Source organism: Meleagris gallopavo, chromosome 3 (genome assembly GCF_000146605.3).
Source record: "Meleagris gallopavo isolate NT-WF06-2002-E0010 breed Aviagen turkey brand Nicholas breeding stock chromosome 3, Turkey_5.1, whole genome shotgun sequence".
Taxonomy (NCBI): domain Eukaryota; kingdom Metazoa; phylum Chordata; class Aves; order Galliformes; family Phasianidae; genus Meleagris; species Meleagris gallopavo.
The window spans coordinates 2571312-2594283 of record NC_015013.2 but is presented as its reverse complement, the minus strand read 5'-3'; the positions used below and the strand labels follow the sequence as shown (position 1 = coordinate 2594283).

General features: G+C 39.5%; 1 protein-coding gene across 3 annotated transcripts in view; it reads right to left on the bottom strand.

The window, feature by feature from the left end:
- The window catches only part of TPPP (tubulin polymerization promoting protein), a 55174-nt gene extending 32479 nt beyond the window's left edge, over positions 1–22695 (bottom strand). For 2 of the 3 annotated variants that reach the window (XM_010708260.3, XM_010708261.3), the window contains exons 1-2: positions 13015–13145; positions 6256–6570 (exon numbers count right to left, since the gene is read on the bottom strand). In XM_010708260.3, coding sequence (XP_010706562.2) covers positions 6256–6570; positions 13015–13100 — 401 coding nt within the window. In that variant the 5' untranslated portion in view covers positions 13101–13145. Of the gene's footprint in view, positions 1–6255; positions 6571–13014; positions 13146–22539 lie in introns of those variants that run through there. The other variant, XM_003204706.4, reaches the window with a different exon arrangement.
- Positions 22696–22972: the final 277 nt, after the last annotated feature.

The following is a 22972-nucleotide window of genomic DNA, read 5'->3' as shown; positions in this document are numbered from 1 at the left end:
GAAAGAAAAAAAAAAAGTAGTGAAACTTGTAGGCTAAGAAAAAAACTATTTACTAAGACAGAAGACAAAGAGAGAAATAATGGTAATGATAAGAATATACATATTTACAGAGCAAGTAATGTACAAGCAACTGTTTACCACCCACAGACCAATGCTTAGGCAGTCCACAAGCAGCAGCAGCCCCTCCAGCACACTGCCCATGGTTTATAGTTTTTCCCACGTGATATTGTATGGAATATCCCTTTGGCCAGTTTAGGTCAGTTGTCCTGGTTCTGTTCCCTCCCAGCTTCTTGTGCTCCTCTCAAGCCCCCTTGCTGACAAGATACTATGAGAAGCCTTGGCTCTGCATAGCATTGCTCAGCAACAGCTAAAACATCGGAGTGGTACTGTAAACTGAGAAGCAAAAGGGTTAATGTCCCAAATACTTGCTAGAAAAATAAAAGAGCCACCACACTAACACGAGAGTGGTTGGAGTAGAGGACCTTGCAAAGGCAAGACAGCACTTTTCCAGGCTGATGTCCTTATCTTCTGAAACCATGCAAACCTGTTAAGCAATAACAGACAGAAGGTGACGGAGAGATCTAGCAAATTCTACCTGGGCACTAAGAAGGGTCAACTAGTGTTTATTTCAGCAGGGGGTGAATGAGACCCCCTGCAGTACTTCCAACCCAACAAACCAATTTCAAATACACAGTAGACTGAGCATAATGAGAATCAAAATAGGTTTAATCAACTTGTCCTAGTACTACAAATTATCCTGGGGAAAATGATTGGATAGAATAGTAAGCAGGGTAGTCACCACTCCACCTGTCTCACAGCACAGACCCTCATTGCTGCAGACTTGAACATACGTTTTTTTGTTAAACACAGACTGTACCAGATAATGAGTCCAAGATGCTGTCTCCTCTACATGTCTTCACTTCGGTAGCTTCTCATATCAATCCCACACTGCTCTGCATCTCGCAAATCAAGTAACATCTCAGTTCTCAGTGTTGTCAGTTCCCTTCAAAAGCCCAACAAACAACACTCCACACTAAGTAACAAACACCTCAAATATCAGGAAACATACAAATCCAGTGTTAATTGGTATACCGTAATGAGTATACCTGGAGATCTTGTATAATGAACTCCAATCAGTAAACAGAGATCTTGTTTTCTTACACTGATTTCTCAGTTGTGGTGAATGAACTGTTACCATGTTACAGTGTCACTCTACGTCTGTTGTTGGCTGATAGAAAAACAAAACATCCTTGTTACAAAATAAAAACTATCAGTCCTATCTTTTGCACAGAATAAATTACACAGCCACTATCAGCACAATTGCTTCAGTCATTAGTTTACTATTTTTTTTTAAACAGCGTTTTCAGCTGAAAGGCACAGAATAAAGATTCAAGACATCTGGGCCATGAAGCTAGTGCTGTCATGTGTCATGGGAGTCGCAGCCTGGTGCCAAATATCACCACTGCTCTGCAGCTGCTAGTGCTCATGATCACAAATAGCACTAAGTGGTACAATGCTCTGCTGTGTCAGCAGAGATGAAGAGTCAAAGGAATTAATTCTTCTCATTAGATTATAGTGGCTTATCCCTCTTCTAGAGACTTGCACTTTTATACCTGTTAAGAAATAGTCCAGAAGACCTCAGGAAGTACACACACTCACAGATAATAACAGAAAAGATTCACCTAACTTCTTGAGAATACATGATTTCTCTGGGCTTAGTGTCCAAACCTTCTCCTAAAAGGAGATCCAATTAGAAAGCCTTACTCGCAATCCCCAGAAGATCTGCATTTCCCTGGAAGAGCAATAGCCCTCAGACCAAACACAGAAAATTAAAGCTGTAATCTTTTGAACCCCGACAAGCTTAACAAAGGTCCAAGATCTCACTAACTTTTTTCTTATGTCAGCTCTACTAACTCCAGTGAATTTTGGTTCATCTGTTATCATGACATTGAAAGGCAAAGACCAGTTTATAGAGCAATGAGAACTGCAAAGAGCTAAACATTCAATTCACAATTTTGATCTAAAGCAACAAACACGCTTAAGAAACAGAATCACTGAGACAAAAGGAAATGACAGTTAAAAAGGCAACAAAGGTGCACACACAAAAAGAAGAACATAATACAGCAGAATAATACAATTTGCAGGAGAAAAATGCATGTATTGAAAGTTATGTTGCTGCATAGGCTTGGCCTGTTTGCAACATGATACAGTTGATACAGATAAGCGATCATGAATTTTCTGGATTCAATAGCACCTCTATCTCAATTTTGCCATCAAAGGTTCAGAAGAATCCCCAGAAGCTTGTGCCACAATCACGAAAGGAGTGTAAAATTGAAGTATTCACCATGATGCTAAAGACTTAAACAGTTTGGTTGGTGTTCAGGGATAGGAAAGGGGTGATCCTTCTGGATTTCCAGGAAGCCAGAAAAACCATCAACTGTAACTGATGCACTGCAACGCTTACTAAGCTGCAGGCTTGAACTTCCAGAGTCAGTCCAGAGAGGAAGACAACCTTTTTCCTCACAACACAGTAATGCTGGGCCCCATACCAGTTTGAAAACTGTAGAGCACATTGCCTATCTTGGCTGGACTGTCCTACCACACTCACCATACAGTCTGGATCTTCCAACTGTGTGCATCAATGAAAAATGGACTGCATGGGCAACATTTTCCTAGCAATGATGTCAACATAGCAGCTGTGATAGCATGGGTCGCCTCTGCTGGTGCAGACTTGCACAAGCACAGCATACACACTCTTGTTCATTGTTGGGAAAAATGCATAGCTAATAGTGGAGACTATGTTGAAAGATAGTGTTTTGTAGCTGAAAATTTGCCCTATCAAATAGCGTTATTGCACTCCTTGTATTTGTTGTAGTGTCTATGGAAATAAGTAGGAGGCATTACTTTTGGAGTATTGACAAATAAGAAAAATAGGTACACAATCTTGCCAGCTCCTTAGTGAAAACATCAAATTTAAATCTTTCACACCCTCATAGCAGTGGTTAACTGCTGCTGAACTAAGTCCAGGCTGATCTCAGGTGGAAGCACTCCTGTAGAGACTTGACAGATCCAGAGTGTGGGAACTAGGCTAAACAGCTTACTCTGCTAGATGCACTAAATATAGAGTATGAGTGGAACTGTTCAGGGCACATGAAAATTGTTGTGAAGATTCTCCATGGGAACAAAAACTTCCTTTCTCAAAAAGATGGAGGAGTGTTTTCTGGCCTTCAGAATACATGGCTTCCTCAGCAACAAGAAAACATGTCAAAGCAACATAAGAAACTATTAAAGGAATCTCAGAGGACAATTATGCTTTCATTTGATCTTTCACCAAAAATATTTTTAAAGGGTGGAGAGTATGGTATATTTGTAAAGCTTCTGTAGATTAAACAGCTTTCAATAACAATCCTGTATAGAACTGCAAAAATTTGTTTAAGATTTAACACATGGTAACATCAAAACAAACAAATGTTACTATGGAGACAACTACCTAAATAAATGCTCATAATGGATCCAAGCCCTGATGTCACCCAGGCCTGCCTGCAACTATAGCAACATGTCAGTATAAACAGAAATATTTTGATTTTTCTGTCTAATAATATCATAGAATTAACAGTTTTATAGCAGTGCTTAAAGCATTCTCTTGTAGTACTGAGTGATAACACTTCTAAAATAACAGCAGAGGCATTTATATCGTGGCTATTACCATATTAACTACATACAACAAATGAAGTACGTGTATGGCATAGCTAACATGCCACATTCCTGAGTGCAGTTGTTGACCTCAACAAAGAAATTTAAGTTCCTAGAACAACATGCCAGACTGCTGGTCAGAGATCAGTAACACCTATTATTAGACATTCTGCTTTCCTTAATACAAAAAACCCTCAAGTTCTTAGACTGTTGTGTTGTGTCTCTCAGTCTTGCAGGATTAACAAGAATGCAGACGCATTTTTCATACTAAATGCAGAACATTTATGTGCCCTTTTTCTGTGTCACCAATGAGATTGCTTTCACTCAACCCATCTTGCAAGCACACTAAAAGAAGCATGACCAATAAACTTTTGCAATTCTGGAAGAGTTGGATAAAAGAAACAAGTCAGTTAATATACAAAAATTTCAAGAAAGCAGGCAATCATTTCAGCTACCAAAAGGATAACCATGGAATTCCCATTCCCATGAAAACCATTTATTTCTAAGTACTGCATATCCGCAAGTTGCATGCCACTAAGCTCAGTATACCCAGAATGTATTACCACACTTAACATGTCAAATACAAAGGACAGGTGTCAGTATACAATAATAAGTATTGGAAGTGGAAAAAGATTATTGGAGTAAGCTAAAACTAAGATATCTATATTAAACTCCACATTTTACCAGGAAGCCTGAGCTGAAATTATAAAAACATGAAATAATATTTCTTGTCCTGTCATTAAAATTTCAAACACAGTAATTTGTAAAATGTTTTCTTCTCATAGAATACAATTGCAACTTGTTTTCGAGTATAACAGTTAAGCTAAAATATTAAAAATAAATAAATAAAGCATCTGTAGCAGAACAATAGATCAATCCTGAGAAAGTTAGCAAGATGGCAAACAGGTACCTTATACACAGAGATAGTACTTACTTTCTAGTATTCTGACAAAGCTTGCCACTGTCATTCACTACAAGCATTGCTGGCTAGAAAACAAACTCTGCTAAATGCACTCATTTCCCAGTCAAAGACCTGACTGAAAATTTGTTTGGCCAGACGCAACTGTAATCTTATACAACAAAACTTTTCTTCTAGTATATGGACTGTGTTCCCTGGCCAACTTCCAGTAGCCACCAACATCATCCATCTTTATGGATGGCTATCAGAATCACGGGTCAAAGTCTGTCCTGTGAGATAAGAGCAAAGCTGGTGAACATAAAAGCAGCAGTGAAGTACAGAGTTTAGATACCCAAAAACTTAACTCTTTCATTTGGTATGGGAGAAATACACTGCAGTTTCTGAGGTGCTGGAAACTCATTTACAGTGTTTAATGTTTTCCATTTAACAAGGACGCTAAAAAAATAAAACAAAATTTGAATTGTCAAACAAAAACAACACAAAAAACACCCTTGTGCTCTGTTTGGAAATATTTCATTGTAAGATAAGCAAGGAGCTTATATACTGAGTAGGCCTTTCTTGATGCATTCCAAATTTATCGTTAATCTTTAGCTTAGGGTTAAATCAGAAATAAGAGAAAGAAAGGAAAAGTAGTTTTAAAATACATGATATATATGCAAATAAGAAAAGAGTAAGTAACTAATAAACAATTAAGGTAACTGCAACAAATGCAAAAGTATTCCAACTGCTAAATAAAGGAGGGAGAGGGGAAAGATAGCATATCTCTTCTGAAATGTCCACTCAACAGCAGTCTGAGAAAATGCTGAACAGGCACACTCCACAGAAGCAGACAAGAAACCCTGAGCTAAGCAGAGACTGCTGATCAATAGCAGTGTGATACACTGACGTCTTCTTCAGCCCTAAGTCCCTGCCACCTCACAATTAACTCCTGCATAATAGAACTGGATTCATTTTTCCCCTAGCAGGTATCACAACAGATACTTCTTTAAATCAGCTAATTATCACAGAGTTGCCCTATCATTAACTTGCCCAGACACCAATGTGAGAGAGTAGTATCAAGATTTTATTATTTACTGTAATGAAAGCGAATTAAAGTTGACAAAAGCTAAAGAAATTTTAAAAAGAAATGCCAGCATCATACATCATAAAGTCAAGAAAAAAAAAATAACCAGTTTGGTGTGACCAGTACCCTACACTTTAAATACGAGCAGCTGTTTTGCTGGACATAGAGACTATGCATGGAAAAAGGCCTTAGTATATAGCCCACCTTAGCCTCAGTTCTTTGAGGCTGAATTTTGTGAAGATTTAAGACTACATCCTGACTTCATTCAGATATTATTCAGGAAATATTCACAGCATTTACTGTAGTTTAAAAAAAAAAAAAGTTTGTTAGGACATAATCAAGACAAATACAGGTTATTCCATCTCTCTGCACCACATTACTCTTCAACACCTGCTATGCTGAAGTCAGTTTAATGTAGCAGGCAGAACCTGAAAGCAACAGCTTCACTAAGGAACATTTAAAGAGACTGTGACAAAGGCATAGTGACTCAGAAGGTCCTTGAGGAATCAAAGATAAATTTAGATGGTTATCCACAAAACATACTGGAGAGACAAAGAAACAATAGCAGAAAGGAACTTACTTGATTTTACTGAAGACAATGTCAACATCTGTGATTGTCACATTCTTCCCATCTATCACCTGACAGTCCTTACACAGCTTAGACCAGTTCTTCCCATGCATTTCTTTTCCTGTGGCTCTTGTATCACCATGGATAGCAAATTTTCTAAAGGCCTCTTCCAGAGCACTTATTTCTCCTGCCACAGCTCCCTCATGGGAGCTATTTGAATCACAGGATAATCGTTTTGCAGCTCGGTCCTTAGTTGGATCTGAAGGAGACCTTGGAGGAGTCTTATTTGCAGGTTTGGTCGGCTTTGCTTTATTGTCAGCCATTGTGCTACGAGGAAGAGGAAGATAAACTTTGTTACCTTAATTTGCAATAGCGTTTACTTTCTGTTAAACTACAGGCTACTGTTTGACATGTCATAATGTAGGAGTGATCCATGAAGATCATAAGAACTCAATGCCCTTCACCCAACAACTGAAGCAGGAAAATGACGCTCCAAAACAGGGCACAAACCTAGTTTCACCATCTTTACAGCAAACAACAGGAGAACACTTACTGTTTGCTTCTTTTTTCAATGACAAGTTGAATTTTAATGACAACATGAATTCACCAGAGTTGTTCTACTGACTTGAGTAAGAGTGTCTTCTACATTATAGGTATTACTATCCATATTTTTTTTTTATTAAAAATTAAACAGTCTTTTATACTCTACTCTTTTGGATTTTCCTTTTTTTTTTTATAATTGAAAATGCAGCAAAAATATTCATGCTTTAAAGAGATAACAACTAAGGAAGCCTCAGAAATTTTGACTTATATACTGTATTTTGATTACAAACTCATCAATAACGGAAACAATTTTAGACTTCTGCCTCTTCCAGTATTGCTTAGCCTCTGTCACTTGAGCAACCAAGGCTTATTCTTTTCTGCACTCTGCAGAACCAGCCATAAATACGTATTATGCACCAGCTATTAAGCATGAGGCCAACCAGGCTCCTGAAGAAGAAACCTTCACATTCAAAATCTCTAGCTGTAACTTGAAATGGTCAGACAAAAATCCATGATGAACTCTAAATCATTACACTTCAAGTTAGTCTTATACCATACTCACATAAAAACCAAAGTTCTGTAGCAATAACTCCAATATTCAATCCTCCTCCTTTAGATCTGATACTATTTTTTCCAGAATCTAATATTGAAATAATTTCCTTGAACAGTCTCTCTTAATTTAATTCCCAGCAAACTCTCATTATTATCTCTCCAATCTGACAATGGTACATTCTAACTGGACCAGGGAAATTCCAGGGAATTCCATTTTTATGCTGACACCATTAACAACAACCATAAACCCATACTTCAGGAAGTATGATCAACTTATATTGACAAGAAAACTGTTGTGAAAATAGGAGAGACAACAGTCTGATAAGCGTTCTGAATTTCTAGAGATCAGACTTTTAAAGCATGATTAGAAACAACTTTTTAATCAAAACTACACTAAAATACCTTTGTCCTTTAAACTTGGACAAACGCAGCATGGCCAAATGCTGTACTGCACATTCTGAATATGCTCAAGTAAATTTTTAAAAATCTTGTTATATCTTAATCCTCTTTTGTTTACACTATTTGCATAAGAACTGGAACAATTCAAACACTAAGTTGAAAAATTAAGATGACAGAAATTTACTAAGACTAACCCGAGACTTACATGTGTATCTATGAAATATTAAAAAGAAGTTCACTGGCCAAAAATTGAAAATTAGAAGCTCATTAAAAAGTTAAGCATTTAACCAATTCCCATTTCTACTTCCTTTGTGCCCTACCTGCCCTTCAAAGAATAGTAATTTTACCTTAAACTTTTCTGAAAGTCCCCAACAGTGAAATAACAATTAACTTACTTGCAGTAAAACATAAGCTAGTACAACTATTACAGATATATGTTTTCCCAAAACCATGTCTAGATCAGCCAGTAATGTGCCCTCACAGCCTGGAACACCAACCATATCCTGGGCTGCATCTAGAAAAGCATGGCCACGGGGTCTACAAATTAAAAGTTTATGAACTTCATGCAGGAAAAAAAAGCTAAAAGGAAGTTAACGAAAGTATTAGACCTTAAGGTAGTTTACTTCTAGAATTAGTTCCTTCAGACATCAATAACAGCACTGGTATATTTTGAGGAGTTCTGGAGAGAGGAACAACAGGACATATCCCTGTTTTCATTTTAAATGAAGATGTCTGATATGCACAGCAATCTCATTTCAAAGAAATCTTCACTAGCAGAAGTAGAAACTCAAGGCAGATCAAAATTGGTGATGTACTTTTTCCCTGTGGCTAGAGAAGGTTCATGAATACTCCTTATCTTGTTGAACCACAGTTACAGGCTGCTTCATAAACTCCTGAGTGTAACAAAAGAATTACCTCATTTATGAAAATACCAACTTACCCTCAACTAAAAATTATGTTTCTTAACAATACAAACAAAATATCTGAAAGAGAAAACATTGATTTACGCATTACATTATAAGGCAAAGAATTGCAAAACGATGAATACGAAATCAGATTTTTAATGGGGTCTGATCCTTTAATGGTATTTGGTTATTACTGAGAGGAGTAGATCGTGTCGCACTGAAGAGATGTTCTATCAAAGATTAACTACTGAAAAGCCTGTTCATCAAAAATTCAACGCAAAATGTAGTTTTGATTCTTCCTTGCCCCCTTTCCACACGCATACCCTGAAAGCAATCAGAAGGTGCTTGCTAGCTTCCACTAGAAATAAAGATTAACAGTAATTTGAAGAGGAAGCACAGCAGAGCTGTAAGTAGAACTGACAAAGAAACTAGCTACTCTAAAAACACCAATTCTAAACTCTGGTTAGAAACAAAATTAAGTCACTTTTTTAAAAGCATGAACTATATAATAACAACTACAGTTAAACAAGGAAACTCTTTTCATTGCTGTTTAAAAAGTCTAGCATGCAGTTAAACAATACTACATTTCCAGAGATAATGAAGGTAGGGAAGGAGGGATTAGCCACCTATCCCATCCCCTCCAAGTATTGCTGGTTCCGATCTAGCAGGCCACAGAAGACATTAAGGAGAAGTCATAAGCAGATGCTAAGAGTTCAGAAGGATTAAAAAAAAAAAAAAAAGTCCCAAAATTGGGATTCCAGAAACACACAGAACAGCTGGAGTAATTACAGAAACATTAAGAAGGCATGTAGGGATGCAGTAAGGAAGCTAGGGCCCAGTGGAATTGAATCTGGCATGGAAATCAAGGGCAACAAGAAAGGCAAGCCTATAATTACAGGTGAAACATCACAGTTTCACTATGTCAATAGCAAAAGGAAAACTATAGAAAATGTGGGCACACTGCTTAATGAGGTGAGTGCTCTGGTTATGGAGGACACTTAAGAAGGTGGACTTACTGAACGCCTTCTTTGCTTCAGTCTTCACTGCTAAGATGCATCCTCACGAGTCCCAGACCCTGAAGAGAGCCTGGAGAAAGGGAGACTTCCCCTTGGTCAAGGACTGTCTAGTAACAGATCGTCTAGGCAAATCTGAGGCGCAGAAATCCATAGGCACTCATGGAATGCACCCGTGAGTGCTGACGGAGCTGGCAGAAGCAATTGCCAAGCTACTTTGAAAGGTCATGGAGAATGGCAGAGGTGCCTTAGGACTGGAGTAAAGCCCATGTCATTCCAATCTTCAAATACAGCAAGAAAGAGGAGCTAGGAAAATACAGGAGAGTCACCTCACACACCCCTGCTCCATGGGAAGGTGATGGAACAACTTATTCTGGATGGCATCTCTAAGTGGAAGAAAAGAAAAATATCCCAACTCCTACAATTCTGTATTCACCGAATGACAAGTAGCTAAGATGACAACAAAAGTCCAATGAACTAAGGAAAACTTTCAGTTCAGCCAGCCAAGAAAAACAGGATTCTGCTATGACCTTAGAAAGGTCACAGCCTTTCTATTATCTTCGATCATGTCAAACATTCTAGTGAACACTCAAGGAAACAGCAGCCCACATTTAGTGGTTTATTGAGAACTATAAAATAAAATCGAGAGAAAAAAAAAAAGAGAGGCGCACCAGATAGATTCTTTGCAATTCAGTTAGCAAAGCCAGCAAACTGAACTAAGTACAGAACTACAAAAAAAAAAATTAGAAATACTTAAGGAGAGCTAATAAGCAAGAGGGGGATTGAATTGTTACATGGGTAGATAGTGATAAGGCAAAGGTGAGATGAAAGAAAGATAACATGCCCTTGCAAAATAAGATATAAGAACTGGTTAAACAAACTTATCTTTCAGGCATATGGCAGGAGATGCTAGCTTAGCACAGGAATGTAAATCTATTTTGCTGGTCAGAACAATTTGTGATAGACTTTGCAGGACACAAGGAAAGTTCTAGCTGGGCAAAACAACAAGCTCTGCATCCAGATTACAATGTCTAAACAAAGGAAAAAAGCACTGGGAGCACCGTTTATAAAATCAAGCAGCTCCAAGCCCTAATTGTGACTAGGTTAGAACTGCTGCAGGATGGCAAAACTATGATCCCTCTGTGGTCCAGGATTCCTCCACCATAATCTTCTTCCTCCAAGGACTGAGTGAGTGACTCATGTTCTTTTACTTACACCTGAGTCTAGTTTATAATTCTATCATGAGCTGATTGGTCAAAATTTGACCCAGTTTGCAGAGGATCTATCTAGGTGGCTGAAAACTCAGAAGTCTAGAAATTCTGAACAACTATAAGATACACTAGGTGCCAGAAATTGTACTTAGTATGCTATGCTATTGATTTATTTTTCTGTAAGAGTAAATCTCCATCAAAAACCATAATCCTGCAGCCAAACCTTGTTCTGCCAAGGGTCTCAAAAGAACCTTCCTAGCCTCCTTAGTGCCAGGTGACATCTCTCCATGCCTACATTCTAATCTGTTGGGTTCCGCAAAGCTACAAGAATAACTAAAGATATTTCTCAGATAATCTTAAAACTGAAAGGTTTTAGAAAGGCTTTTAGAAAATATTGCAAAGAATTCTGCCCACAGGCACACAACAGCTTTATGTTAACTTCTACCTGTTTTCACTTCCATCCTCCTGTTAACACTTCCTGCACGTGGTGATGGTAAGCATGCAATTGCTTAAGGCATACTTTTTATCAGGATCTGTTACTGTAATAGTGATGATACTTATGCAGCACACCACAGAAAGGTGTCATACAAAGTTTGTGAAGATATTCCATTCAGTTCAATTTTTAAAAGATTTAAAGAGTTGCAATTTTTATATGAATAAATTGGATTTGTAAATGTTATCAAACTCTGTAAACCGTCTGAATTTATATGATTGCATCTGTTTTATCTCAGTATTTGTCTTATCTTCCTCATTATTTAAAAATAACTTATAGTTAAAGGGAATTCTCATTTATTTTTTATCTGTAACTATTTATGCCAAATAAAACCAGCAATGAAAGTGCAGCAGATGGAATCTTTTTCCCACATTTTTGTATAAACATTCAAGCTGAGGGAAGAGATAAACAGAGTAATAAAACCGCCTATTAATAAGGTGCAATGTTTTACACAGTGTTAAGGCTTAAACTTCCTTCACGTCTATCAGTAGCAGAGTTCACTCTTATTCTGAGTTCTGCTTTGGGCATATTTCTCCAGACATGACAATGAACCACTCATTTTCCCTAGTACATAACATAGACTGAAAACAAGCAGTAAACACTAAAGACCAAGCATAGCCAAAAACTCTATTTTACTTACCTTCACTTAGATAAAGTTAAATCCTCTTATAGGCTTAATGGGTAACCATATTACCAAACCATGAGTTCTCTTTAACAGTATATATGTATTTAGTGCTATGGACAAGACTCCCTATATCATGAAGCTGCATTAAGAACTTCAGCTGGAAACACACTTTTATCTTAACAAAACAATATGTCAGACTACTGCAGATTAATCTGGTAGGCAGCTAAGCATCACTCAGCTGGTTACTCACTACTTCCCTCCCCACTAAGTGGGTAAAAAGGAGAAAACTGGAAACAAAAATGAAGAGAATTGAACCGAGACAAAAATCTTACTAAGAAAAAAAAAAAAAGGAAATACATACACACAAACACACATGGGCTGCTCCAAAAGTTACACTGGCCTGTGGCATCAAAGGCACATGTTGGTGATATGGCAGTAGAGGTTGAACCTTCCAACCAACATTCAGTTCAATTTTGTTGTTCTGGTACAGATGTTTTATCTACATATAAAAACCAACTAATACCTATTAGTATAGTTAAAATTTTAAAATAAACCTCAAAAATCACACAAATAACTTCAGCAGTGAATGTGTGCAGGTGTCAAAGTACTATTTTCATATATGTGAAGCAATAAGTATCAGTATTATTAAATACAAAGAAACAAATTATATTTCTTATGTGTATATATCCACAACACAATTACTCACCATCCTTTGACTAATTGCTGCTAACAATACAACTGCCCACCAACCGATGCCCTACTGCAAACCCAATATCACACCACATGCCAAACATCATCCAGCCAATCCCCAAGTAGCACTGAGCCTGCAGCCAACTCAGAGATTGTGAAAGAGAGACAGATGGGTAGAGCAACACTCTGCCATTCCTGCATGAAAGAAACCAGGGAGATACTCCACCGGTAGTAGTGAATCCCCTAGGCTATCACCATCAGGCAGAAAGAAGGGGCCTAAGAGACAAGAGTGGAAACGGGTCCCTCTTTGGGTTGGCAGGTGAATCGCCTCCCAGCCTACCTGGCCTTCCCAGGTCCCCTTGCACAATAGGTATGAAGCTCTGGAACATGAAGGACAGGCAAATGAGTATGTTGATGAAAGTCCATCCTAGGGTTGTCTAGGGTAAGTCAACCACTGCCACGCCTCAAGACTGCCTCTGCCAAGAACAAAACAAGGGTAATTGTCATAGGCACCTCCCTTCTGAGGGGAACAGAGGGCCTGATACGCTGACCAGATCCTACCCATAGGGAAGTCTGCTGCCTCTCTGGGGCCCAGGATATTACCAGAAAGTTCCCTAGTCTGGTATTGCCCTGCAATTACTACCCGATTCTGACAGTTCAGGTTGGCAGATACAATCTCAAGGAGAAGCCTGCTGGCTGTCAAGAGGAACTTGGGAGCATTGGGGTGGTTTTCTTAAAGGAGCAGGAGCTCAGGTGATCTTTTCTTTGATCCCTCCAATAGCATGGAAAAAAACTAACAGGAACAGGAAAACCCACCTGATCAACACATGGCTAAAAGGTTGGTTCATTGGAGGAATGTTCTTTGACCATTATTTGGAACAAGACCTGCTGGTAACAGATGGCTCTACCTATCTCAAACTGGGAAGAAGGATTTTAGCCCAGGAGTTAGTAGACCCTGTTGACAGGGCTTTAAACTCAGTTTGAATGAAGAAGGAGATAAAACCAGGCTCACTGGAGATCAGCCTAAGAAAAGTATGCCTAGGTTAGGTGTGAGAGCAATAGCTGTTTGGGACATTAGCTGAGAGAATTCCTTGGGAGTCAGTCTTGAAGGGAAAAGGGGTACAGAAAGGCTGAATATCACTCAGGAAGGAAGTCTTCAAGGCACAGGAACAGGCTGTCCCTGTGTGCTGGTAGAGAAGACAACCAGCCTGGTTGAACAGGGAGCTTTCAATGAGCCTCTGAGAGGAAAAAAAAAAAACCTGTTTATTATCTTTCAGAGAAAAGTCAGGCAGCTCCAGAAGAATAGAATGATGTTGTTTGGATACACAGAGAGGAAATTAGAAAAGAGAAAGCCCAGCAAGAACTTTATCTGGCCACTACTGTTAAAGATAAAAAAAATGTTTTCATAAACATATTAATAGCAAGAGGAGGGCCAAGGAGAATTTCCTGCCACTATTGGATGCAGTGGGTAATAATACCACCAACAATAACACTGAGGTTCTCAGTGCCTTCTTTGCTTCTGTCTTTAGTAATCAGACCAGTCATCCTCAGGGTATTCAGCCCTCTAAGCTAGAAGACGTGGATGGGGAGCAGAATAAACCCCACCATAATTCAGGAGGAAACAGTTCGCAAACTGTCACCCAGACTGCCACAAGTCCACGGGGCCAGATAGGATCTGCTTGAAAGTACTAAGGAAGCTGGTAGAAGTGATTGCACAAACTCTTACCATCTTTTATTATCAATCCTGTTCAACTGGGGAGATCCCAGATGACTGGAGACTTGCCAGTTTGACACTGATCTACAAGAAGGGTTGAAGGAGGATCTGAGCTGCAGGCCCATGAGCCTAACTTTGGTATCCAGGAAGCTCATGGCGCAGATCATTTTCAGTGTAATCACACAGCCTGTGTGGGACAACCACGGCATTACACCTTGCCAGCATGGGTTCATGAAAGGCAGATCCTGCATGATCAAAATGATCTCCTTCTATGACCAGGAGACCTGCCTGGTGGATGAGGGAAAGGCTATGGATGTAGTCTACCTAGTCTTTAGTAAAGCCTTTGACTCTGCTTCCCACAGTATTCTCCTGGAAAAGCTGGCAGCTCACAGCTTGGACAAGTGTACTCTTTGCTAAGTAAAAACCTGGCTGGCTGGCTGGCTGGGCCCAGAGAGTGGTTGTGAATAGAGTTGAACCCAGCCAGTAACACTAGTGGTGTTATCCATGAGTCAGTACTGGGGTCAGCTCTGTTTAATATCTTTACAGATTATCTGAATTGAGGGGATCGAGTTCATCCTCAGTGCATTTGCAGATGACATCAAGTTGGGAGGAAGTTGAGAATCTGCCTGAGGGTAGGAAGGCCCTACAGAAGGATCTGGATAGGCTGGATCAGTGGGCTGACGCCAACTGCATGAGCTTGACAAGATCAAGTGCTGAGTCCTACTCTTTAGTCACAACAACATCATGCATGCATGCATCACTACGAGCTTGGAGCAGAGTGGCTGGAAAGCTGTGCAAAGGATCTGGGGGTGTTAGTTGACAGCCGGATGAACATGAGCCAGCAATGTGCCCAGGTGAACAAGAGGGGCAATGGCATTCTGGCTTGTATCAGAAATAGTGTAGTCAGCAGCACTAGGGAGGTGATCGTCTCCCCATACTTGGCACTGGTGAGTCCACACCTCGAGTGCTGTGTTGTTTTGGGTCCCTCACTACAAGAAAGACTTTGAGGCTCAAGAGTGTATGCAAAGAAAGACAATGAATGAGGAGCAGCTGAGGAAAGCTGAGTTTAGTCTGTAGAAAAGGATGCACAGGATAACTTACTGCTTCCTACAACCTGAAAGGAATCTGCAGGGAGGCGGGGGTCACCCCCATTTCCCAGGGAACTAATGATAATGCCAGGGGAGGCTCAGGTTGGATAACAGAAGTTTCTTTTCAGAAAGATTGGCAAGGTATTGGAACAGGCTGCCCAGGGAAGTGGTAGACTCACAGTCCCTGGAGGTTTTCAAGAGAAGGGTAGATAGGGCACTTAGGAACACAGTTTAATAGGCATGGTAGTTCTGGGTTGTTGGTTTTACGAGATGATCTTAGAGGATTTTTTCCAACCTTAATTCTTCTATGATTCTATGAATTCCCTACTGCTACACAACCTTCCACATGATGTCATGTGGTATGAAAGAATTTTGTGCTGTATTCAGGTCAGCTGTCCTGGTTCTGCCCTGTCTCAAGTCCATCACTGCCCCATAAAAGCAGTGGCTCTTTCCCACCACATGGCCTGGCCTGAACCCAGGCAGGCACCAATCACTCAACAGCAACCAATGTACTATTAACACTGTCTCTCAGCTGAAACCAGAACACAGACTCTGATGTTAAACACTCCATTAAGAAAAGCCTTAGAAAACACAGTCAAGCACAAAAATTATTTTGTCTACAGACAAGTGGCTGTTACCATTCCTTTTCTAAAGCCATCACTATCTGCTTACGTAATTACTGCTAAAATATCATCAAATACTGAAAAAATTAAGTTTATGTTCATAGTATATTACATTTCTCCATTCAAAAGAATACCTTCATAAAACACTCCTTTATACATGTATTGTATGGGACTGCTGAATCACGGCCTGAACCTCTGATTAACCACCTGAGGCGAGCAATGAGTCAGCCATGGGAGCACAGGTGAAGGCAAATCACCTGTGCTGCAGGAAGGGGAGGAGCCTGGCTGCACCTCTCCTAGATCCATTTAAGAGCTGACTGCCAGTGGGGAAGGATTTCTTCTGGAGATCTGCTCTACTGGAATTTCCCTCGTGAGCCCAGGTTACGGGTGAATCTACCTATCATTTCTGTTTCCTGCTTTGGTATAATAACATCATAGCCAAGCTTTCTGTTATACCGTAACATCGGTATATTCATCAATTGTACATATATAAATAAAGCATCTATATGCATATACACAAACTATTTTATCAGCAACAGTTCTAATAGAACCTTTTTTTAAAGCACATTTCACATGACAACACTTATGAGTAATTTAGGGAGACAAAAAAAATTGCATAAGTAGCTCAAAACACCCACCATATCCCACCACCATACCCTTTACATAATGCTTCAACTACGAAGGAAGCAACATCAATACAGGCATCTTTCAGATATTAATGCACAGGCAAACTACCACATCTCTCCATTTCCCTCCCCCCTCACAGCCCTCTCCATACCCATATGAATCCCATATGAAGATCCCACTCAAGTATTCATCCTTAGTTCTGCTGAGCTGCCACTCATTATCAAATGAGGAATTAGGACACATGCAAGGATACAATATAGTATCTAGAACAGTTTTCACAGAATAAAGTAAATATGATGCTTTTCAAAAGGGAGAAAGAGATAATCACACTGTGAGACAACATAATTTCTTACAGCATATCAAGAAAATACATGGGAATCACAAATCCAGAAAGACTAGAAAACAACAGTTACTTTCCCATTAGTCAGCTGTATAACTTGTATCTCCAAAGAACATGTTGAACCTATTTTTACTGTAAGATTAGTTGAGCACAAGTCCTCTAACTTGCATAAGCTAGCTCTACAACTCTCAACATAGTTCTTTATACACTATCCATCATCTCTTCCCACCACTATCATCCAAACAAGAATACTAATTTGAACTTCAACAGAACCTTTTCAAAGTATTTATGTAAAAACTCAAGTCATAATGATCTGCTCTATGAAGGAGATTAGAGACATACAGTCAGAAGATCACTTCAAACAATAGTAATATGGGGAGCTTTGTATAAATAAATAGGTAAAAAATGTCAAGAAAGCCAAGTTGATGGTACTGACAAGGATAAAATTTTAATCAGAAAAAAAAATAGAACAGAAAATTATAGGGCTTGAAAGTACTCAGACTTAAAAGCCACAAAACATCAGCTATGATCAGGGAATGGAAGATGATGCAAGAACTACAAAATAACAGAACAAGACATCGTACAAGAGATATTTAATAAATTCTATAAAGGTAATTTGTCAGGTGAAAGAAACCCCTTAAATAAGGAATACAGCTACTCTTGTAGAAAAACTGCATTGTTAACAAAATAGCTCTTTATTGTCAAATTACCAAAAAACCTTCGACTGCTGAAAATTCAGTTTTACACTAATTTAAACTAGAAAGAAAACTTTCTTTGGCAGAAACAATCAACAAGTGGAAATGCTAGAGGTAACTTTCAAAAATAGCTGCAAATAATCCACATCCTGCACATTCCTGCGCATTAGACTTCATTAATATTAAAGATGTACTTAATGAAGTACCTCTTCAGTTTGCCTTTTTTTCAAATCTAAGTAATTGGTCTCAAGTAGCTAACTGAAAATAAGCTGTATGAGACTCAGATTAGATTGAGAACACAAAGGATTCTTTAGACAAAGTCTGCTTCTCCAGTATTATACAAATCTAAAGAAATAAACTATCCTTTAAGTGTTTATTTTTTTCATACAGCCACAGCTCAGAACAGGTGAACACTTCTCTTGTTAAATCATCAGTAAGTTCTCTCACATCTCTAAGCTCCTATGAGTTGTTCCAAGTACTGTTTCTTCTGATAGCAAAACTGGATGAGACAGTCTGATTTAGTTTTAATTTAAAAATGAACAATCATCAAGAAGAAAAGAATGCTTTCATAAACATGATTTCTCCACTTTTGAGTTTCCACTGCAAGAATTTCTATAATACTAATCAAATAACACTGTGGAACAATGGGAGCTATGATAACACATTCTACTAGGATAGAATCCCACTTACAAAGGCATTTGTTAAGATTTAGTTTAGAAACCAATACAGAGAAAGGTGGCTCATCCTTTCCAAAGGCTGGTGACCTCTGAGAAGAGCATGATCTCTGAAGAGAGATGCTGCTCACCCTTCCATGAGGGTAAGGGTCCACACTTCCAGTCATTCAGATGCACTGCTCGCACCTGAGCTCCCTGGATTAGCCACATTCTCACCTGGTGCTCAATCAGTGGTTCAGACTACAAACCAGCAACTCCCATACAAATGCCATTCTTCAACTGTGCATTTAAGAACATGTTTAAACTACGACTATACATTCCTCAGAGATTCAAGCAAAAAATTCTACGTCTTAATATTAAAGTTTCGTTGTACTCATTTTGCCTAATATTCTAATATTTGCACACTGAAAAGTATATGTTTGATATTAGCCAAACTGGGCAAGAATTAACATCATAAAACTATTTAAGACAGCTTTACTGCAAATTCAGAAAATAGTATTTTCTTGAAACATAATACTATGAATTTTGGATCTGTATACTCTCGGCTTCTTCTACTAATCCAGGAAAAGATATGGAGAAGACCTTTCTATTGAAGGTATATTTGTTACTCTACAGTTTTTGTGGATTTGGGCACGTGAGGGAACTGAGAGAGGAATAAACAAGAACAGTTCACAGGAAATATCTGGAAAAAGGCAGTATAGTTTTCCCTGCATCATGCTTTGACCCTGAAATGAAAACTCAGTTTCAAAAGAAAATGAAAGAAAAACTCCTGACTTGAAATTTAAGGAAAGGTAAAAATTAAGTTGCCTAAAGAGAAAATTTTTCAACTTGGGTCAATGTAGGTTTTTTGTTTGTTTTAAGTCGTTTTTGTCAAGTTAAATATATTAAAAAATCCTCTCAAAACCAAACCATGAGTCACATGTCTGAAAGATGTTCTGGTATCCCAGGGGACTCTTGGAGACAACTGTGTGAGCCTTACGTTAAATGTGACCATTTCCCTTGCTCTAAAACATGAGAAAGATAAAACATAGCTAAAAACATAGATAAAATACATACACCCATGCATCCTAAAAGCTGCATTCCTTTTTTTGTACTACTTAGAGCATTTTGTTCCATGTTTTAGATCATAATATTTTGGAGGCCAGACCCAAGTTCATGTTCCATAGTTTTATTGTAGTACAATAGTTGATGTCCCTGATCACAGCTCCCAGACACAAAGGCAATAAAAACTATAAGCAAAAATCTCCTTTCAACTAACTGGCAGGGATATCTAAAAGCATTTAAAGGCGGGTACAGTACATAACTTATTCTCTTCACAGCACAAACTTTTCCTTAATTGCACAGAGAACTTCCCCACTGAGAAGCAGAGAAATACAAGAATGCAAGAGTTCTAGACACTTAAATGTGTATATAGCAAAACTGATCTTGGTTACTTTTTAAGGCTTCAAAAATACAACATTTATGCCAGTATGGCAAAGAAAGACTAGGGGCAAAAATTATACACTTGCATTTATTTTTATTCATGCAGAGCATACAAGTTGTCTTTAGAAAGGAAAAAAAAACACCCTGCTTGTCATTTGCTGAAAAGAGTTTATTTAATTTATGCAAGGGCAAAAATATACAAGTAGAAATAGCAATAAAGTAACTACACCACAAGAAAGACCATTCTTGCAACAAGTTTTTCCTCTCTGGAGCAACACAGGCTAATGATTACAATCACATTCTCACACTGAAGACTTCCATTATATATATATAATGGAATATAAATATACCTTATGACTTATTTTAATTTGTATCTTAGCTTAACACCAAGAGAAAGTTACCAAATTTAAACATTATATGGCTTACTCTCTAAAGCACTCCTAGCTGCAATAAGTACAACTCATCATCTCTACATACACTAAGAATACATTTATTTTAACATCAATCAACACTGCTGCCTGCCTGCCTCCCTCCCTCTTTAGAGCCTTTAAGTTAATCTCAAGGTATAGGAAGTAAAAAACAACCTCTTATATACAGCTGCTGACAGAAAGTAAATAGATCTGTGATTCAAATATATATATATTTTTTTTTAAATCACAGCCAATACAGTTTTAATTAGGTAACTACTTACTAGATGAGCATTTCCATTTATTTACAAGGGACAAATGTACACACTGCAGGAGATTCTCACATGGGCTTTATCTGAAATTTGATCCTTGCATGGCATGTTGACCAAGCACTGCACTGTACTATGATTTAATAACAGGCATACACTTCAACAGCTATAAATAATGGACTGCTTGCAGGTATGTGACTGTAACCCAAGAGATATAAAAGCATTCAATATAGCATTTTATTTTGGTTTTGGGAATACAAGGTTGTGAAAGGGAAGGATCTGTAAATAACAATTTGAAAAGGAAGCAACTCATCACTAAAGGGTTTTTAAAAAAGCCATTGCCATTTTAGGAATATATAAATACACTTGATATACATCTGATAAATAATCATGTTAATTTAAGCCTGAGACTATGAGAGCATATCTTTCCATTTTTCCTCCACATTTTCACAGCTCTAGGTGAAAAAAGAAAAAACAAGTCACTAGTCCTCTATGCTCCATTATCATGCTAACACTTGTCAGCCTTCTAAGCACACTAATTATACTAGCTGAGAAAATAGTGTGAAGGCTCAATAAAAGTCAGTGAAAATACACGCATTTACTGCTCCATACAATTCAAACTTATCTGCGTTTCATTTTGGGCCGGGGCTGATTCTGACCTCCTCTTTTTTTTAAAATTTAAAAAAAAAGCAGTTATGCAAGCCTCTGTCAGTAAGAATTTCACCACTACATACACCTGCCTATGTCAATAAGTAAACTGCTTGTTAGCAGCACCTACCGCAAGATTCAAAGCTGTCAGCCTTTAAGATACACACATATCACACTAAGTGTTCAGCATCTTCCAGCAGATACCCAATTTCTCTGATGAATAATTCAACCATATGACTAACCAGGATTGAAGATATATACTGCTGATTTGCTGGTGTTGTTTTATCCATTTTAAAGTTACTTCACCGAGGCTGAAGAGAACTGATTAATTCACGTTACTCTGCTGCATCCAGTTTTTTACCCCAGAATACTACACTCAGCTCTATACCTGCAGGTTGTTAAGCTGCAGTCCGTAAACAGCCTCCTAGACCGGATGCTATTTTTCACGGAGGACCCCACGTAGATGTAGTTCTCAGCAAAGCCCCTTGGGCATTTTGAAAAACAACAACAACAACAAAAAAATCCGATCTCCACAAAAGCAATGGCTCACTTGCTCTACGCAAGAATGCAGAAAAGGCAACTGCAGGGGATGAGGTTTAACTGCTGTCTTCAATAGAAACATCGGCTCCAAAGCACAGATGAACAGCAATTTACTCGGTCTGCTTTCTCCTGGCGCCTTCAGGAGATAGATGTGTGCACTCAGACCTGAGCTAGTCAGCTACCCACGGGAAGCCGACGGCGCTGTCCTTCCATCCAGCTGTCAGCGCAGCGTCCTCGGGATCCGGACAGCAATCCCATTCTCCGTCGGAAGGGCTGCTGCTGCGCTTTTCCACTCCCTTGCGGCAGCGGGAGCCCCCTGAAGATGCGGCTGCTTGGAGGCCCCATCCTAACCGGAGGGCAAAGGGAATAAACGCAGCTTCGCATAGAGCCCCTCTCCTAGCCCCTCCACGGCGTGAGGCCGGGGGTCGCGGGGAAAAGAGAAACACAAGGGGGGAGGAGAGGGAGAGGAGGGAACGCGCTACGCCCGCTAGAAGAAGCAACCGCCGTCTTATCACAGCCCCCCGAGACCGTTACATAACGGCAGCAAGGAGCGCAGCGCTGCGCAACCCGCTGCGGTGCGGGGAGACTCCGCTCCCACCGGGGCACGGTACACACACACAACGAAAAGCCTCCCCGTAGGGCTGCACTGACCAAATGTAATCAGCCAGCGCGCCGGCAAGGGGCGAGAGGACAAGAAACACCAGTGAAGCGTGACGGTTCCAAAAAAAAAACAAAACAAAAAACAAAACAAAAAAAAAAAGGGAAAAAGAAACATAAAAGAGGGACTTAGGAAGCTGACCCTGCCTCAGTCCACTTACCACCGGCTCACCGAGGGAGCGACAGCTCCTGCCAGCCCAACCTGACTCTCGCCCCGACTCTGACGCGACCAGCAGCCAACCCCGAGCTGGCGCGGCGGCTCAGCCAGGCTCCTGCCCTCCCGGCAGCGGCATTGGCGAGCGCCCGGCACCGCCTACTCGCCCTCCTCTGCCGTTCATCCCCATAGGACAGACGAGCTGTCCAGCTGGCGACCGCTCCCGCCTCCCACGGAGCGTGAGGTAATGAATTAACGGAGGGGCAGCTGCTGCCTTAAATGGCTGGTTGTACGCTGTGCCTTCTGTCTTCTCCCTGCTCGTTACCCGGTGCTCGGCAGTAGGTGGGTAGGGAGGAGATGGCTTCCTTGCCGTTCCTCTTTTTAAGAGCTGGGACAGATACAGATCGGATGGCTGGGTGTACACAGCACATATCGCACAA